The following is an 18,616-nucleotide window of genomic DNA, read 5'->3' as shown; positions in this document are numbered from 1 at the left end:
TCTTGTCCTGGGTTCAGCAGTAGCAGTCATGTTTCTCCTCCTTGGTAGCTGGTGCAGTGCAGTGTTTTGACTTTCGGCTCGGGAACAGAGCTGATAGAGATGTTTTGGTTTGGCCAAGGACTTTGTGAGCCTCATGCTCTGCCAGGGAGGAGGGGAAGCCAGGAGGAAGCAGAGACAGGACACCTGACCCAAACTGACCAAAGAGGTATTCCATACCACAGCACGTCATGCCCAGGATGTAACTGGGAGTTAGCCGGAAGGGCTGGGGAGACTGCAGGGTTGGAGGAGGTATCGGTCAGAGCTTGGTCGGGCTTGGGGGGCGAGTTATCGGTCAGCTGGTGCTGAGGTGTTGTATTCTCTTCCCTTGTTATTTCCTTTATCATTATTATCATTGGTGGTAGCAGTAGTGATTTGTGTTATACCTTAGTTACTAAACTGTTCTTATCTCAACCCGTGGGAGTTGCATTCTTTTTGATTCTCCTCTCCGTCCCTCCGGGAGCAGGGGGAGGGCAAGAAAGGGGGGAAGTGAGCGAATGAGTTACCTGACTGGGTTTAAACCACGACACATCTGTAAAACATGGAGCATTTCTGTGAACATCAGGCTGTGCATCTGTGGCCTCTTGTATAGGTTTGGATGGGTTATATATGATTATATGAAGGATGTCAGCCCACAGCTTACAGGTCAGTATAAGTCATGGCAGGCAGTGGCACCTTCTGAAATACTGTTTATACCCTCAACCTGTCCTGATACCAAAGCTGTCCTGCAAATCTGTACTACCTGTTTCTTCTGAACATACAAAGTATTATGTATAGTTTGAGCATGCATTTCTGATATTTGAGAAATCATCAAATGTCCATGTGTTTCCTTCCTCCTCCCTTGCTTCAGCACCTCCATGAGTCATATTTCACTTATTGACTGGTTCTTCTCTTTTCTGCTTTTTCAGGTGCTGAAAAAACTTTCTGCATCTAATGTTTTTCTTGCAATTGCTGCATGAAAGTCCTGTGTTGTGAGAGACAGTAGTAGAGCTCCCCCCTACAAAGTCTGTTACAAGTGTTGAACTTGTTACTCCCAAAAAAAGGTGTAACTTGTTAGGAAAATTGTGTTGTCTGTCTTCAAAGCTTGCCATGAGTGTCAACACAGGGATGAGAGACAACTGTCAGGATGCAGTCGTGTAACAAAGTGACTGGGAAGGTGATAACCTTTATTATGTCTGACAAATAGTCCAAGTTTTAGGCACAGAGATCTTTGGAGATCTAGACAGGTGGAAATTCACTCTTCTAAGGGTCAAAGGAGAGAGGGTAAAGCTTCTAAAATGAAGCTAAAAATGTAGAACACACATTAATCTTATCACAAGTAACACAGTAACAAACAAAAAGCTGTACATATAGAAACATGTACAAAAAGTGCCCTTCAGAGGACAAACAAGCTTTCTCAGTGTCATGTAACCTGGGGTGTGCTGACTGTATGCCATTGGTTCAGCTTTGTACTTAACAGAGGAGTCTGCAGAAAGCTTAACAAAGCTGCTGCAGCTGTCTTCAGAAAAGGATGGCCCTGAGCTACTGGTCAGAGGTGAGACCCCCAAGCGCTCTTTAGGCAAAGTCTACAATCAGAATTACTCCTTCTTTTGCCCTGCCTCAGTACCTATTACTTGTGAGCTTCTTTCACAATACATGAGCTTCAAGTGCATGGCAGCTGGACAGGGACGGGTCGGATAGGCTGCATTCAGGCAGGGCTTTTCCAAACCGGAATTCTAGACTTGGAGGTTGCCAAACCTAGAATGGTCTTGGATGCGTTAAAAACTAAGTATCACAATTTATAATAAATGATTTTTAACCCTTTGTGTGTATGTAAAAGTAGAACCTTGCAAAGCTCTGTCAGAATTAGTTCCACAGAGTTTATTGCTTTGAGATTCCAGGGCAGATAAATAAGCATGTTGAAAAATCCGCTGTGCTTTGACAAAACAAAGCTGAGAGCTTCCATGTGTCCTGGGATTTTGAAGTTAGCATGTTTACACATGCTGCTAAAGACCAAGTTTCAAGGGCTGGCAGTTCTTATACAGACAATTAAGAATTTCTGCATTCTGTCTGATTAAGAAAATGCTATCTTTTGTTGTGCTGCCACTCTCTCTACAAGAAAACTCTAGATCTTAAGAAAGCAGGTGAGACTGAAACATGCTATACCGTTTCCAGAACATAATAAAAATAAGTAACAGTGGAGGTATAACAGTGGAAATATCTATTGCATAATTTATTATTCCGAACATGTTTTGGGAAAAGAGTTACTACAAGGGAATCTTCCATTTTTCAACTTTGAATCATATTATTTTTGGAGGAGAAAATGAGAGATGGTCCTGTGAAACCAGTGCCTGTACTACAGCGGAAAAGAACGAAAGGTGCTCTCTGATATTTCAGGTCTTGCTTCTGATATTTTTATCATGGGCAGCCAACTTCTGATCATGGTGATGGAAGGTACAGCGCAGGCTAATTGATCTGTGCTTTAGGTAGTCATTTCTATCTGAAGAAAAGGGGTGAAAAAGCTTAAACATGGCATTGTTTAAAAACCATCTCGCACTTGCCTAGTAACAGAGCATAAGACTGCCATAAATCTAGGGCAGCAGGGAATCTAGCCCTCTCAGTCTAGATAATCTCACAATTTCCTGTTGTCTCTTCACCCTTAGAAATTTCTTGGCAAAAGCATGTACCTAGTGCACACTGATCGTTCACGTTTTATTTTACAGTTATTTGTCATTGTCAGGTTTTCCTGCTGTCTTTGCTTTACAGATCCAGTCTCATTCAAGTATTTAGGATCTGACTCATCAGCTTTGATTTATTTGCCCTTTTTTTTTGTACAGTTGTAGAGCATAGTTGCCACTTCAAGTAATTTACTTTGGCAGAATGACTCCTGAATTTCACTGGCATAAATCAGAAATTTTGCTTCTGAGCCATAAAAACACAGTTCATCTGCAGTTAGCTGTGTTTCTATGTGCTTTTCTCCATGAACCGACTGCAGATACCCAGAGCTCTGGTGGGGTTTTATATGCAGGAATTCACCACAGTACTCTGAATGCATCCCACAGTTGCTATCATTAACTCAGTACTTCTTGGGAGCTTTTAAAAATGGCACACAGAGCTTGATCTTTGCTTTGTTTCACTGTCCTACTGACCGATCATTTTGTAACTAGTTCTGATATCATCTGTATTTTAATTTAAATAGAAAGTACTAAAATTCCTTGTGGAAAAAAAAATCAGAAGTATAAACAGAAAAATAATTGGTGTTTCTATTTCTGTTCTATCTTTAAATATTTTGTGATATTTATCCACATTGATTTTATTGCCTCATTCTCTCTAAATTCTGGGGCTTTTCCATGACTAGCACATGTGCATGAGCCTATTTCAAACAGTCTTATACTGCAAAGTCACTTTTCAGTTTAGAAAGTATTTTCCGTCTTTTTTTTTGTCACAATCCCAAAGTCAACAATAAAGGGAGGTGGTTATCTGGAATACAGCTTATAGGGTATTTTGAGCCATATTCCTGGTGAGAGCCCAAAAATCATGAAGGGTCTGGTGGAAGACTCTTTGTTCTGTCACACGTCGCTTTCTTTTCCAAGCAAGAGGCAAGATATGGCAGGTTGTACTGCTTGATTCATTACCAGGTTTAATCAGCTCAAAAACCACCTTACTACTATGTGCCTTTGAGTGTGAAAGGTTCACCTCCTTTACTCACTGTAAGCTCTTATTTAGATTTAAGATAATTAAATATCTTCTGTAGTTATTTACTGTGTATTGTAGAAAATGACAATACTGTATGCTATGCCAGAGTGCAGAATATATTGTAATAGAAAGGTTTACTGCCAAACAAAATTGGAGTTAAATTCAGTAGTGCAGGAGGTCCCTTTTGCCTGGTCTTACAGTTCCCATAACTCCTAGTTAAAAGAAGTAACAATAACGATTTTAAAGTCCTTTTCTACACCTGGTAGAATTAGTCTTCCTTGATGTTGTGTACAAGGCAGTTGTCCAAGCCTTGATGCTCATTTACATTTGTAAAGAAAATGTCAAATTCAAAGTATCATCAGTATATAGGATCTTCTTGGGCCATCTCAGTTAAGCAACAGAGCCATTTCAGGCCATGTATTTTGGCAATAGTTCGATCATGTTTGACCTTTATGCTAACCACAGTTAGACCAGCGTGACTACCTGCATTTGTTCCCTGAGTTTTCCTTGCTTTACGCTAATGCTTCCTAGAGTGCTTTGCAGCTATCACTGCTACTGCCTTTCATCCCCCACTGGTGAGGATGTAGCTAGGGGTGAGGAAAAGGAAATTTGCATCACAAAAAAATGATGCTGAATCATTGCATCTCTGTCCAATGGTTTATTTCATAACTCACCTCAAAATGCAGCCAAACCACTAACTGGTAGGGTTTGATAGCTAAAAGTGGACTTCTCATAGCTTTTTGCAGTAAAATGTAGAGGAAATTATTCCTAGCTCTTGTATAGAGAGAGGCACAGTTAATTTTTTCAGGAGTGTCCCTCAACATTGCTTCGATCAAAGTCATTAAGGGTTTTTTGTCCTTCAAATTACTCTGCTTTTCTGCACCTAAAGGGACATGACTGGAAGATTGCAGTACTGCAGTAGTGTGTTTGGATTTTGTTTGTGCACAAGTATTGATTTGTACCAGGAGCTTTCACAAGCGTGTGTCTGACAGAGACAAAAGAGTGTTTTCCTGTGCCCTTAAGGTGGTGTGAAACTGTACTAGTTACCAGGAGCTGTCAGTACTGAACCTTTTAAAAAGTGCTTGTTTTGTGCAAGTCACGGAGGTGGTGACACAGAAGCACTCATTCTAATTTGAGCATCTGTTGATCTCTGCATGTTTTCTCTACTATGTTAAATCAAGGGCAAGTTCAATGGAAATTAATACCATAGCAAGCCATCACAACTGTTCTCAGTAATAACAGCATGGTGCACTTGGTTCCAGCTGACAGGTGAGCAGGGTGTGCTTCCCTCTCACTTTGCTTTGCCTTGGGAAGGATGGATTCCAGTATTCGCACTCATAATGGCTAGCACAGAGTAGGAGCTGCTCCTTACTCATAGGACCTTTCTGCACTGCTGAACCAGTGAATTACACTCTGACTGTAGAAGGCTCTGCTTTCAGGTGGGCATCATTTTGCTTCTTACTCAGTTCAAATAATTTGCATCCTCATTTTTGCTTCTACATCCTGAATTATGATAGAAGTCCGGTCTGAACTCGTAACGCAATCCGTTTTTAGTCTGAATATAAAAATGCAAGTACAGCTTTTTAATGTGGAAAGAAATCTCCTACTTGCATGGGAGAAAATACCCTTTTAAAAGTAGAAGAGTCTAATAAGTTATATCTTGTTCTCTGAGTTTCTTATTTCATTTGCCTTTCAATGATTTGGAGGCTTTATACTGGTTGAAGATGTGAACATAGATAAGCTCATCTGGGCACACAATAAAATCTCTGGGATTTAGGTGGTTTTCAACATTCAGTTATAATTTCAGTTTCTCACCTTGAAGTCTGAACACATTCGTTTTGTTTTCTCAGTAGCCGTAAGGACTGATAAGATGCCAGAAAGGTGTGGGCTTTTTTCCAACAGAGTGTTAGCTATGGATATCTGAATTAGTGCTTCAAAATTATCATCTTTGCGCAGTCTTTTGCTTGAGGCAGGATTTTTATTTGAAGAAATGAAAATCATCATTAATAATAAAATATTATTAATTTGTAATGTTGTATGAAATAATTTGAAAGTTGGCAGCTGAGCATTTCCTAGCATTCTCTCTTACAAATTTCTGGAGAATTTGAAGTTAGATCCTCAGTTACCTGAAGTCAAGGCAGGTTTAGTGTTCATATTAAAAATGAGTTTTGCTGCTCTTGCAAGGAGAAATTTATGTTGCTTTTCTTTCAGATTTCCTTAAATAATGGCTAGAGCAACAAGAAGTCTCTAGTCTTGTGTGGCAGGCCAGATCTTCTCAATGCACAAAATAATGTGCTTATGGTCACAGCTGATTCTGGTGTTGTTATCATTACTCTGAAACAGGCCAGTTGTCCTGATGAAATAGCTCTATGCCCTGAGAAAAAATTGGAATAAGCAGAAAACCAACATAAAATACTAAGAAAGCAATGTTTTCCTAGTGAAAATCCTGAGGAATACAAACAGTACTGTGACTTTGCATGAGCTCACCATCAAACATCAGTGTTACTGTGAAATGACAGGATCTCATCAGCAGGAGCCTGGGAAGACCCAGTAGCTTTTTGTCAACAGGTTTCTTGCTCTTTTTTCGGTAAATGGGCTCCTGACCTTGAGCATGTTGAAATGGGAAATTCCCTGGATTACAGAGACAAAAGCTGTTTTATTATTCTGTAAGTGTTGGTTTAAGCAGGGCAGATGGGATTTGCAAAACCAGAAGACTGCTGAGCAGCTTCTGTCAGCTTGTCTTTGGTCAGCACTGAATGATCTGTAGTCACTCCTGGTGCTTCAGAAGAGCTGAAGCAGTGCTATGGAGTCTGCTGCTTAGCTCAGAGGTCAGAGCAGGGCACCGAGAGTTAGGACTCCTGTAACTTTTCCAGGCGAGTCACTTTAACTACCCTCCAGTCACCTTTAATTCCTGAAATGCAATTTAATATTGCTATTAGTATTTATAAAACGTGTGTGGATCATGGGTGCAAATTCCTCTATACATGCACATTTTTATCATCCACTGTACTCTGATTTCCATAAGATGTGTAAAGCCATCTCTTTGGCCACCATTTTTGCTGCCTCTTGTCATTGAAAGCTGTTTCATGGAGTTGTGTGTGCTGTCTGCACTCATTTTCCCTCTTTCTGGAGTTGATGCTTGGCAACAGAAGCAGGTAGAAGCTGTGTTTCTGCCCAACTGGATCAGAAGGCCAGGCTCACTGCCTTCGCTGTTAATTTTGTATTGCCCACTTTCAGAGTGGTCTCCAGGAATTAAATTCTCCCTCTCTTACACACAGCCAAGTGTTGGCACCCATATTTTGTAGGTCAGAGGTTGGTGTCCAAAATCAGAGCCTTTCCAACTTTTGGGACAGATACAGGGTGAGGGCTTGGGCATTTATGGCACCAAGAACCAACCTTTGCCTATCCCCACAGAGCCTCAGTACAAGTCAGCCTTGCTAAAGCCCCTACAGAAGAAATTCTTTTTTTTTTTTCATTTTTGCTTTGTGGTGAGTAGGGTACAAATTATCTCAGCAGGAGATTCTGTTCTCAGGGGCAGGTGAGATCCAACTTCACTGTTATCCACAGGTGTTCATAGGAACCGGTGAAAGGAGATGCCTATTGACACTAGCCTTTAGTAGAGAAAACAGTATGAATCCATACATTGGTTCATGGAATTAATATCTTTATTTGAATATTTATATTTGAATGAGAGTGGGCCTGGAGAACTATAGTTTTTATAAATTAGAAGTTTTCCATGTTTGGGTGAGAAAAAGAGAAAGTAAAGAGATTGAATTGGAATTTAAAGATCAAGTGTATCTAGATTTCAAAATCCTACAGAACATGACTGAAGTTACCAGTTTTCTCCAACTTTGGGTAATTCTGCTGGTTTCTCAGGGAACAAGTCACATCAGCAAAGCTAAGCATGGTTTGGAGGGCTGGAGGCCACCTCTTGGATTATCTCTGCTCTGTAAAGCAATGATTCCCACCAGGAAGGTAGTTTCAGAATATGTGACATATTTTGACGACATTGAGGGCTGCTTGGTTTGCTTTGAGATGGCAACTCGCTGCTGACTTGGCAGGGGTTTGAGAGCTGTGTACCTAAGGCTGTGTGTTGGAAGAATACCCTTTACAGATAGGGAATCAGAGCTACTTATTCTCATGTGTTTTGTGAAATGCTGATATTCTCCTAAAAATGTTATTGCCCAGAAAGAAGGTGCCGTTCGAGTGAACTTGTAAAGAAACCCAAACATGATTCCATAATCTTCATTTATGCTGTTTATGCATAATATTTTGAAAGTGTATGTAATGATCTGCTTTGTAAGGTGCTGCATGTATCACTGTGTATATAGAAAACCTCAATAAAAACATTTAAAACATTTGGGTTTACAGTCTGCATGGAAGATTGCAAGTTATTTAATTATTTGTCTCTGTCCAGTAATAGTAGTTTTAAAGTCTGTGGAACTATTGTGCCTTCCAGAGAATATTCTTCGATGGAAGCAGGTTTTTCAGGAAAGGACCATTTTATTATCCACTGATCAGCTTTTGGACTTCTTTTTTAATTCTGTTACTTGCCACCATCCTTTAGAGAATGCACGTCTGAAACCATACAGCCAAGGCTTTCTTTCTCTTTCATCTTCAACTAATCCTATAGCTTCTATTTGCATCACTTAAATTTACAGTATAAAGTGATATAAACTATCTTTTTCTTAGCTGTGGTATCGCAGGTACTTAACAGCATGCACCTCCAGAGGGCCTGTTGCTCTGAAGCCTCAACCTTGCATGGTGGGAGTGAGTGGGAGTTTTGTGACTGAATTTGGGGGTTCAGGATCCCGCCTTAACTGCTGTAACTTTAGTGGTGACCTGGCATTCAAAAGAATGGCTCTTATCTCTAAGTAGAAACATTCTGCAACTTCTGCAGGTTATGCAAATCCAGCTTTTCCTCCTCTTCTGATGAGTCAACAAACCTTTTCCTGGCAGTCAAACAACTGAAAAGATGTTTCTTACAGTGTAAGAAGATAAAGGTCTATGCCTATTGTATTTTCTACATAGTGAGTCAAAGGCAGAGAGAGGATGATCAGCACATCCTTAACCTCTGCTTTCCCATGACTGACTTTACCACAATCATTTTGTACTTTATTCTTACAGCTGTTAGTACAGATTAAGTGTTAAGAATAATGTACAATTTTGATGCTGTAGTATTAAACTGAAGAGATCAAGATGAGACAGAAACAATGAAGAATTAGGGCACCTCACCAAGTCTGAGGAGGCTGATTTAGGTTGCACCTTCAGGCACTATAAAAGCACGTAGGCCAAGGTAGTTCAAGGTAATTCACTATAAACTCTATGCTGCAACAACCAGCCGAAACTGCTAATTATCTGTCACCTGCTTTTGATCTTCTGAGATATCTTTAAGACACTTGTCTGAAGCTGTATAGAAAGCAGGAAATTTAACTTCAAGGCTTGACTATCAGAGGACTCTGAAAAAGAGATAGTTTCCCTTTTGTAATAATTTGATCGTTGTCCTTTTCTGACCAGAGCTTTGCTCTTTCGTGATACTTCCAATTTTTGCTTGCAAATTATCCACTGCAGGAAACCAGGATGAAATTGGATAATTGGGTTTGGGAATGCATTTAAAGAAGAAGAAAATACCTCCCATGTCAACATAAATTTTTCAGAAATTGCCCCATTGCTCAAGATTTTTTGATTAATTCACAGAACTTGGCACCTCTGCCTGTAGGTATTGGCTGGCTGCTGGGGAGAAAACCATGCAACAGCAGGAATCTTCTAAATCTTTTCTCCCTTTGCTTTAGTGGAGATATTTGCTCTGTGATTTCTTTTGGACAAATAGCTATTTCATTTGGATTTTTTGTGTACAGGACAGTTTATAAAGAAACCAACTTGTCCACAATCTTCAGTGAACAGAAACTTAGCTGCATACACAAGGCATTACTTTGGGTCTTTTCTTTCTATACTCTTTGGAACAGAAAGTTTGCTAGAGCAAAGTGTCAAAGGAGTCATGTTTATTTTTGCTATGATTTGTATGTGTGTATAGTGGCAGTGCAGTAAACCCAGTTTTTGACACAGTTTTGGCTCATTTTTCTTATTGCTGGCTCACTGGTGATAAGACAGCTGATTAATGTGTTGTTTAATTTCCTTTGTCTTTTTGTTCTTAAAAGTTTTTGCAACAATGCATAAAACCCCAGTAACAATAGCTGATTTTCCAAATCATGGCAAAAATTTGTTCTAAGTTTTTTTTCAAAGATAACACCAAGACCTTTCTGTATAGTTTATATTCTTCAACTCATACTGTGAGCAGAGTAATACATTTATTCAGTCTGTAATATTCTTTCAATAAGAAAATGTTTCTGTTTTATAAGGAGAATTTAATCTGTTGGCCACAACATCAACCCAAAGATGAAACGGGTCTTCCTTTTGCTGTTTTTTTTTACTGTATACGTCAGTGATTTGAAATGCTCTGGCTAAAATACTGCAGTGGCTGCCCACGGTGGTACTTTGCTTCAGATTTCTCTATCAAAAACTGATATCTTCCTAAATGGGTTTGCTCACTGCAACCAGTGAGTAAACTGTGGTCCCTGTTGGTCAGCCTTCCCCATTTCTGTTGTAGTGGGAATCTTCTCCTTAAGAGTCCCCTTTTTCTGCGGAGGGACTTCTTAATTTGGGAGGCCAGGAGCTGTTCTCCTGGAGGTGGTAGATGCATTCGAGGCAATAGTTTCTTATGAGAATCTCAGCTGCCTTTAGACTTAGGAAACTGGAAAAGCTGGGGGTCAAACAGAGCTGAGAAAACTGGCTTTGGATGTGCTGAATGCCCTGCTCATCAGCTCATCACTCACATCAGTTAATTGCTGCCACCCCCCTGCCCCTGACTCTGTGGCTGAATGATATTTGGTGTCTTAGTGATACTTTGGGTTAGATTTGCAACATGCAGACACCCTCTGCTTTACCTGCAGGTGGAAGAAACTTGGCAAATAACTCTGGTTTCCCCAAGGACTTGATTTTGTATTTCTTTCTGCTTGTAGGTGTCACTCCGTTTCTCCACCACCTCTTTTGTCCCCGCGAAAAAGCCCAGCCTACCCCCTCAGCGACAGTGAGGACTCTTGCCGCTCTACGCGACTCACCAAGGTCTCCAACTCCAGACTGCGCCTCAAGGACTGGAGCAGCCGTACATCTGCGCTGCGAAGCACCTCCACAAGTGCATCGGACACCGACTCCCCGAGCCACCCTCTTAAAGCCATCAGTGTGGGTGCTTTGGATAAAAGGTTGTCTGTGTTCAAGGCTGAGGACCAAAAGGAGAGTCCAAAGGAGGCTCAAGATGGGGAAGCAATAGGGAGCCATTCACTCACCCGGAGCACCCTGTCCTTGGGCACCGCCACCAACTTGAGGAACCTCTCCCTCAGCCGGGCAAGCATACGCTCCCAGGCGCTGGACATCAGGCAGAAGATCACAGAATGGGAGTGCCGCCGGGAGCTGTCCCCCAGGATGAGCACATGTGTGGACAAGAGGGATGCTGGGGAGAGGTCAGGCAGTGACAGCTGCCCCAGCGTGCTGACCTCTCCCTGCAGTGAGAAGACGTTCGATTTCAAAGGGCTCAGAAGAATGAGCCAAACATTTTCCGAGTGTTCTTACCCAGAAACAGAGGAGGAGGAACTGCTGGACAGAGATTCTTGTCATCGGTTTGAAAAGAGATCAGGCAGGAGCGAGACTCCTGCTGCTGCTTTCCTCAAGGGCCATGTGAGGAAAGAGTCCTCTGCTGTGCTCAACAGAATACAGAAGATCGAACAGGCGCTGAAAGAGCAGCCCGGCAGAGGCCTCCCCCAGTTACCAAGTAGCTGTTACAGTGTTGATAAAGGGAGGAAAAAATCTGTGACTCTGAGTACTGTGGAGGGACTGAGTGAAGCCGCAAGTGATAGCAAAGGAGGGAGTGTTATTTTGGGGAGTGAACCAGAGACACCTACTGAGACTGAGAAAACCAGTAAGATAAAACAGGGGATTACTGCAAACTCAGCTGGCCCTAAACTGCTCCTCGAAAGCCCAGCTAACAGTGCAGTGAATCCTGTCCCCAAGCCCAAACGCACCTTTGAATATGAAGCAGACAAAAACCATAAAAGTAAACCAAGCAATGGCCTACCTCCATCTCCTACACCTGCTGCTCCTCCTCCCCTCCCATCCACCCCGGCACCCCCTGTGACCAGAAGGCAGAAGAAAGAGTCGCGCTTTCACAGAAAATCCCAGAATAGGTAAAATTCAACAAAATGTGCTGAATCTTCAAATAAATAGATGTGCTGTGGTTTTTTGGTTACAGTATTTTACATTCTCCTTTTAATGCAATGTTTTTGAGAAATGCTATGAGTTGTGTGCAAGACAATTATTCTTTCTTCCAGACTGCACCAATGGGTTGTGCTGGTACAATACCTTTGCATGGCCACAGTTCTGGAGTTCTCCAACTTTCATTCCTCAATCCCTGAAAAAGACACTAGGCTCGCTGCAAAACATACCTTCAGAGGGTTTGTGTTTCCAAAGCTTGTTACTACAGCAGTTGTGTCAGTTTTATGCAGTGTTGGTGATTTTACTTTAATTCAGTGATTAGAAATGTTGTCCTAAATTACTATCAATAGCTGTAGAGGATTAATGCTGAGAAAACCATGTTTTAGCATAGAAAGGGCTTTGTGTCTTCCCTGAGTTAATGATGAGCAGACGATATGGCTACATTTCCCAGGAGCCTTGGAGCTTGGCTTCTTTTAATTAGACGATTTCTCTTGTGTTTTGGAAATGTAAAGCTCATTCTGCTCACTGCTTAGAAAATTGTAGGCTTCTTTGTTGATAAGCATTCAAAGTATGGCATTTTTAACAAGTTCACCTATCTGTGCATGTGTATGAGATACACAGACTCTTGGTATTTAGTGATGGGCTTTGCAAGTAACTGTTAAACAGCATCTCAGGCCCACGTTATCAGTTCAGCACCTGGTGCTTGATGTTGGCTCTATCAATTAAAAGTTTGTGTCAGCACAACCCGACCTGAAGTGTGATAAGTCCAAAACTGGGGAAGAGAAGCCTTCAGAGTCTGCTCTACTTTTAGGAGATACCTGCTTCTGAAATGGATCAGACAGCTCTGCTGATGTGTGTTGTTTCTCTGGAAAAGGGAGGGAGTGTGGAAAGCCAGGCTGTGATTAGCAGTGCTTATCTTCTGAATTCTGGCAACAATCTCAGTTAGAGGAAGTAAATCTAGTTTTTAACAAGAATTTTTGTAACAAAGCTGACCTAATTTTGTTCAGCACAGCATTTCCAATGCATTGAAGACATCATTGATTTTTAAATGTTCTGCTATAAATGATAGCCTTTATTAGAAAATTAAGGTGAAGAAGTAAAATAGTCTGTGTAGTGGGAGGCAGAGAAGAATGGATAACAGGAGATAATTCTTGCAGAGAATCACCTGTGGCTAAGTGATCCAAGTCAGTCTCCGAGTACATGTTCACGCTGAGTTTGAGACCACACAAGTCATCTCAGAACCACAGTATTTTGTTACAATGAGTTTGTGACCTGAAGTTTTGAATCTTCTTTCAAGAACAGGCACAATTTATGCTTGCCGTTGCTGCTCTGCAGGTTCAGTCTCCTATCATAGCAGAGTTAGCAGCACTGTTCAGCAAAGAAGCCTTTCTTCTGGGTGGGGCTAGTAAGTACAAACCTGAGAGAAAAGCAGTATTTATCAATTTAAGCTGTGATTAGTGGAGGGTAAATGGAAGGATTTGCAGTGTTATCATATGTACCTGATATTCTTGTGAATCAGTTTGACATTGTACAGGGTAGGTTTCCATTTGTTTGTAACAGCTTTGCCCTACTGTAGTTTAGTGATTTCTCTGGACTTACCTTTGATTAATGTTGATCTAAATAAGCTTAAATCAGTCTCCCAAAATCACAGGTTTGCTGGCTGACTTCAAGACTGGGTGGAAATCCTTTATAAAATATTACCTTTGTTGTGTTTGCTACTGTCCTTTCTTTCATAACAATAAGGAGAATTCCATCATTTACAATGAGCATGAGACCATACAACTTATCTAAGAATGACAATATTTAGTATTAGTTATTGAAATCTCAGTCTCTAAGCTGTTCTCTTTTTGAGAACAGATGTTATTTTTTTTTTTTTTAGAACTGCTCTCTGTTTGAAACATTATGTCTAGAGCCTGTAGCTGTGTTTTGCACTTGAACAAACGTGGTTTGCACTCACTAGAATGTCATGAGAATCAACTGTGGATATTTATTCTTCTGACATTTTGGTTGAAAACAGGGGTTTTTGTTTTGTTGGCTAATTCAACAATATAGTAAAATGGAGGAAGTCTCTCATATTCCCTGCTAGCATAGAACCAGTCTGTATTCAGAGGACCTGGTGCCCACAGTAGCTTTTACACCTCAGATTGATGTGAGCTGGACATTCCCTAGCAGCTGGAGATCCTCTGATGCAGACAGAATGCAGAAGAGGAGTGTCATGGGATAGGCTAGGGTCACACGGGCCACAGGTGAATGCTGGTCCACAAAACTATCCCCGTGTTCCTATCCAGTGTCATTACATCATAGCATTGCCTTGAAATCTATAAGAGTTAGGTATTTAACTACTTTAGAAGGTCTCATTTCATACACAGGTACGTATTCAGTGCTTGAGCATCCTTTATAACTGTGAGTATGTCTGGAGGAATGGATATCTGGATCTGAAATGCATGGTTTGTTTCTGCCATGATCCTGATGTGCATAACATGGACCTGGATATTCTTAAACTAGGGAAAGTAGAGAGAAAGGGCTCCTAAGCCTGCCCCAGACCCATAAATCTGCTCCAGCTGAGAAATAGGAAATGCCCTTGTCAAATGCAATGTCCGTATAATAGTCCCTGTATTGCCTATAGGGATACTCTTGAACCAATTCACAGACTGAAGTTGGTCTCATGAGAGTCTGCCACTGCCATGTGGATGTTCTGTCAACATATGTTTCACTGTAGTCGGGGAGAAGAGGAAAGGGGGTTTTACTGCAGGATGGTTTGCTGTTAATCTAGTTTGAGTATCAATGAGTGAAGTATGAGCATCAGCACAGCCTCTGCAAGCCTTACAGCATCTTGGGATTTACACCCTGACCTAAGCCCATTTTTCCTACCACTTCATCCTCAGCATTAAGTCAATAAAATGAATGCTAGCCCCTGTATAGCTGGCATGCAAACCATGCACCTCCCAGCTTTAAGTGTAGACTTTGCTTCAGAACAAATAAGTTAGAGAACATGGAGGGCTTGGCCTTCTCCTCCCCTAGAGCTGCTCAGCAGCACTGGGGTAGGTGTGGATGAGAGGTGGTGAAACCCCCCTCCTTCATGTACTCAGGTAGGAGACAAGTTGTTTTGGTTCATCTGACCCAGCTGTCCTTCACCTTCCTGACAGAAAGCCCAAACTTTCAGGCCCCCAGCCATCAACCCTGGGTTGCTTGTCCATCCCAGAGAGACTTAATTTCCTCTATCCTTTGTCATTTGCTGCCAGAGCTTGACACAGGCTGTGCAAGGAAATGGGTGACTTTCACATGGGCATTTGCAGAGTGACCTTTATGTGGGAACATCTCTGAAGGTTCAAGATGTGAGTGTTTTCAGACTAAGGGTATCTTCCTTGACCACATGTTTCTGGGGGCCCTGGCAAGAGCAAGGCAATTTCTAGCCTGTGCTGCTAACTTACTCTGTAGCCTTTGAAAAAGATCACATATTTTCTTGGTATTTTTTCCTTGTCCAAACAGCGGGGATAACTACTTCCAACCTCATGAAAGTGTCACATATTACTACGCTAAAGACTGCTGTGAGCACTGGACTTGAGGTCCTCTAAAAATTAGTCCTTAGAGCATCATGTGTGATTGGTTTTTGTTGGTTATTTTACAAATATTTCTTAGCAAGCAAATGCTCAACTAAATGTTTGAGTCATTTTGCATTCTAGTTACTAATTACTTACTATTTTAAACTTCAGAAAATCCTTTGAGTTTGAGGATGCGTCAAGCCTGCAATCCGTGTACCCTCCCTCCCCAACTGAAAATGGGACTGAGAGCCAGCATAAATTTGGATCCAAGAGCACTTTAGAAGAAAATGCCTATGAAGACATTGTAGGTAAGAACCTGCTACAGAATATGGGCTCACAGCTGATCTGTTGTGGCCAGTGAACATATGCTCTGTGCAAGAACATTCAATGTGGTCAGTAAAGAGGGATTAAATGGAGCGTAAATGGGTTTGATGCATCAGTGCAAACATAACCCTCAGTCGGCTTACAGGTCTTAATGCCTTCAGACTTCATTGGACGGTACTGGAAAATGACTGTTTGGTCAGCTTTTTGCCATGCTTTTCAAGAACCAAATAATTTTTTTTATCGAGGCTTTGGCTTGAAGCCTTGAGTGGTGTAAAAATGTAAAGAACTGAACTTTAGATGGTGTTTACAGAGCTATCCAATGGCAAGATTAACCTCATAGGCCTTGTGAGCAAGCCTGAGCTTTTCAGGGCTCCTATACGGGCTGCCTCAAAGCAGTTGTTTGTAGCACAGTTCTAGGTCTCCCTTAAGTCCCAGTTGCTAGTTAAAGAAAAATTAATTTCCTTTAGCTGTACAACCATCAGGAATGTGCAACAAAAAGACTGTTTTGATTAAGCTTCACAAGAAAAACATGTTTCTTTTTGTCTTAGAAGGAAATGTATGGCCTATGCATACATTCTTTTAGCATCAAAAAAGTTGTTATAATTACTGAACATTGGGCAGCCCTTCAAAGCAGATTTTCCACACAAGTGATGACTATCTGCATTGTTTTTAACTCTTTCAGTGTTGTATTATTACAGCAGATACAAAGGGTACTTCATTTTACTTTAGACAATGAATCTTTATCTACTGAAAACTGGAGAGCTACCAAGATAGTCAGGGGCCCTAGAGCACTTGTCCTCTGAAGCGACACTGACAAGCTGGGCTTGTTTAGTCTGGTAAGAAGGACCAGAAGTGACCTAATACTGCATACAAATGTTTGAAGGGCAACAAAGATGATAGAACAAAACTCTTGTTGGCCCTATCAGATACAGCAAGGAATAGTGGCCACAAATTGCAGCCTGGGGCTCTTTGTGCTTATACCCAAATTCTGCCTCTATCTTGTCAGCTTCAGTGAAAACAGGAATTTACTCTTGCCATTTTCATCTGTACCCTCCCTTTCAGAATACATAAAAATGCTGCTGTTCAGTATCTGTTAATAAAAATTGAGAGCTTTTTTGGACACTAAAAATTCTTTTTCTGTCCTTGCAATTCATACTTGAAAATGTATAGTGCATTAATTACAATGCTCATCTTTGCTCAGGACATGTCAGCGTGCTGCCAGATGCTGGGTGGTAGTGCTTCTTTTCCTTGCTTTGGTTTGGTAAATGTCAAAATAAAATGCGCAGGATTGGTAAGAAGCTCTTTTCAAATGAGAATAAAAGTTGTGTTCAGTAAAACAAAATCATAATGGGCTTTTCCAACTCATGGGAACTATAAATCAGCTCCCTGCAGATAATAATTTGGGCATTTTGGCAGGGCAGTGGGAAGAGAATGCAAAATTTCAGATCTGTGGACAAACAGAGAACTTCATTGTTTTGTACTGCTTTTTAAGAAACTCTTTCCAAAGCACTTCATTCAGTGCAGGCATTGCAGGGGGAATACCAAATCAGTATAATTCTTATAAACTGTCAAGCATGATTAAAGACAAGCCAAAGTAGTTTGATCTCCAGCTTTAAAGAAACTATCGTAGTTTTGTGTATCACATCTGCATAATTTATGCCAGTAGTGCTAGACCCCAGCCTCTAAGTAGCCCTTTTGTACTCATGCAAACCAGGTGTCCATAAGAGTGAGTTTATTTTATAGATTTCCATCTGCTTCAAAGCTGTAAAGGACTCCGTCATTGCTGCTTTTGGTTTTCCTTACAACCAGTTGCTCTAGAGGTGGTGGTATCTAAATCTGGTTGAAACTCCTGCCTCCCTAAAAGCTTGCAGGTAGTTAAAATATTGTCACTGTAGTAATAAACTTTATTAAGTTTATCATTCTTCCCCCTACCTTTCCCTGTAGAATTAAAACTTTTAATGCCAGTAGGTGCTAAAACACAAGGGAAAAAAAGGCTGCAAATCATGAGCAATGCTTTAAGCACTGTACTGTGTGACAGAATCATAAAAAATATTCTGTTTGGAAGGGACTCTGGAGTCATCTGGTCCAACCTCTGCTCAGAGCAAGGCTAATTGCAAAGTTAGATCGGGGTGCTCAGGGCTACATCTGGTTGAGTTTTCAAAACACCTTAGGAAGATGGTTCCATTGTCTCTCTGTGCATCCTGCTCTGCTGCTTAACCTCCACTGTGAAGGATTTTTTCATTCTGAATTCTCCTTGTTGCTGTTTGTGACCCAGCTCTTTCATCCTCTAAGAAACACCTGGCTCTGCCTTTTCCATAACACCTTCTAGGCAGTGGAAGACAGTGTCCTGGGTTCAGCAGTAGCAGTCATTTTTCTCCTCCTTGGTAGCTGGTGTAGTGCAGTGTTTTGACTTTCAGCTCGGGAACAGAGCTGATAGCGATGTTTTGGTTTGGCCAAGGACTTTGTGAGCCTCATACTCTGCCAGGGGGGAGGGGAAGCCAGGAGGAAGCAGAGACAGGACACCTGACCCAAACTGACCAAAGAGGTATTCCATACCACAGCACGTCATGCCCAGGATGTAACTGGGAGTTAGCCGGGAGGGCTGGGAGACTGCGGGGTTGGAGGAGGTATCAGTCGGAGCTTGGTTGGGCTTGGGGGGCGAGTGATCGGTCGGCTGGTGCTGAGGTGTTGTATTCTCTTCCCTTGTTATTTCCTTTACCATTATTATCACTGGTGGTAGCAGTAGTGATCTGTGTTATACCTTAGTTACTAAA

At 41.4% G+C, this 18,616-nt stretch overlaps 2 protein-coding genes across 5 annotated transcripts in view; both read left to right on the top strand.

Annotated features, from left to right (window-relative positions):
- Positions 1-18,616, top strand: part of RPL27A (ribosomal protein L27a) — a 231,101-nt gene that overhangs the window by 139,019 nt on the left and 73,466 nt on the right. The window lies entirely within an intron of this gene.
- Positions 1-18,616, top strand: part of DENND2B (DENN domain containing 2B) — a 180,504-nt gene that overhangs the window by 94,331 nt on the left and 67,557 nt on the right. For all 4 annotated transcript variants that reach the window (XM_057418275.1, XM_057418274.1, XM_057418272.1 and 1 more), the window contains 2 exons: positions 10,731-11,948; positions 15,690-15,826. In XM_057418275.1, coding sequence (XP_057274258.1) covers positions 10,731-11,948; positions 15,690-15,826 — 1,355 coding nt within the window. The remainder of the gene's footprint in view (positions 1-10,730; positions 11,949-15,689; positions 15,827-18,616) is intronic.

Source organism: Pezoporus wallicus, unplaced genomic scaffold (assembly GCF_028554395.1).
Source record: "Pezoporus wallicus isolate ANWC-B61680 ecotype Strahan unplaced genomic scaffold, APGP_CSIRO_Pwel_v1 contig_2025, whole genome shotgun sequence".
NCBI classification, from domain to species: domain Eukaryota; kingdom Metazoa; phylum Chordata; class Aves; order Psittaciformes; family Psittacidae; genus Pezoporus; species Pezoporus wallicus.
This window is presented reverse-complemented; position numbering and strand designations above follow the sequence as displayed.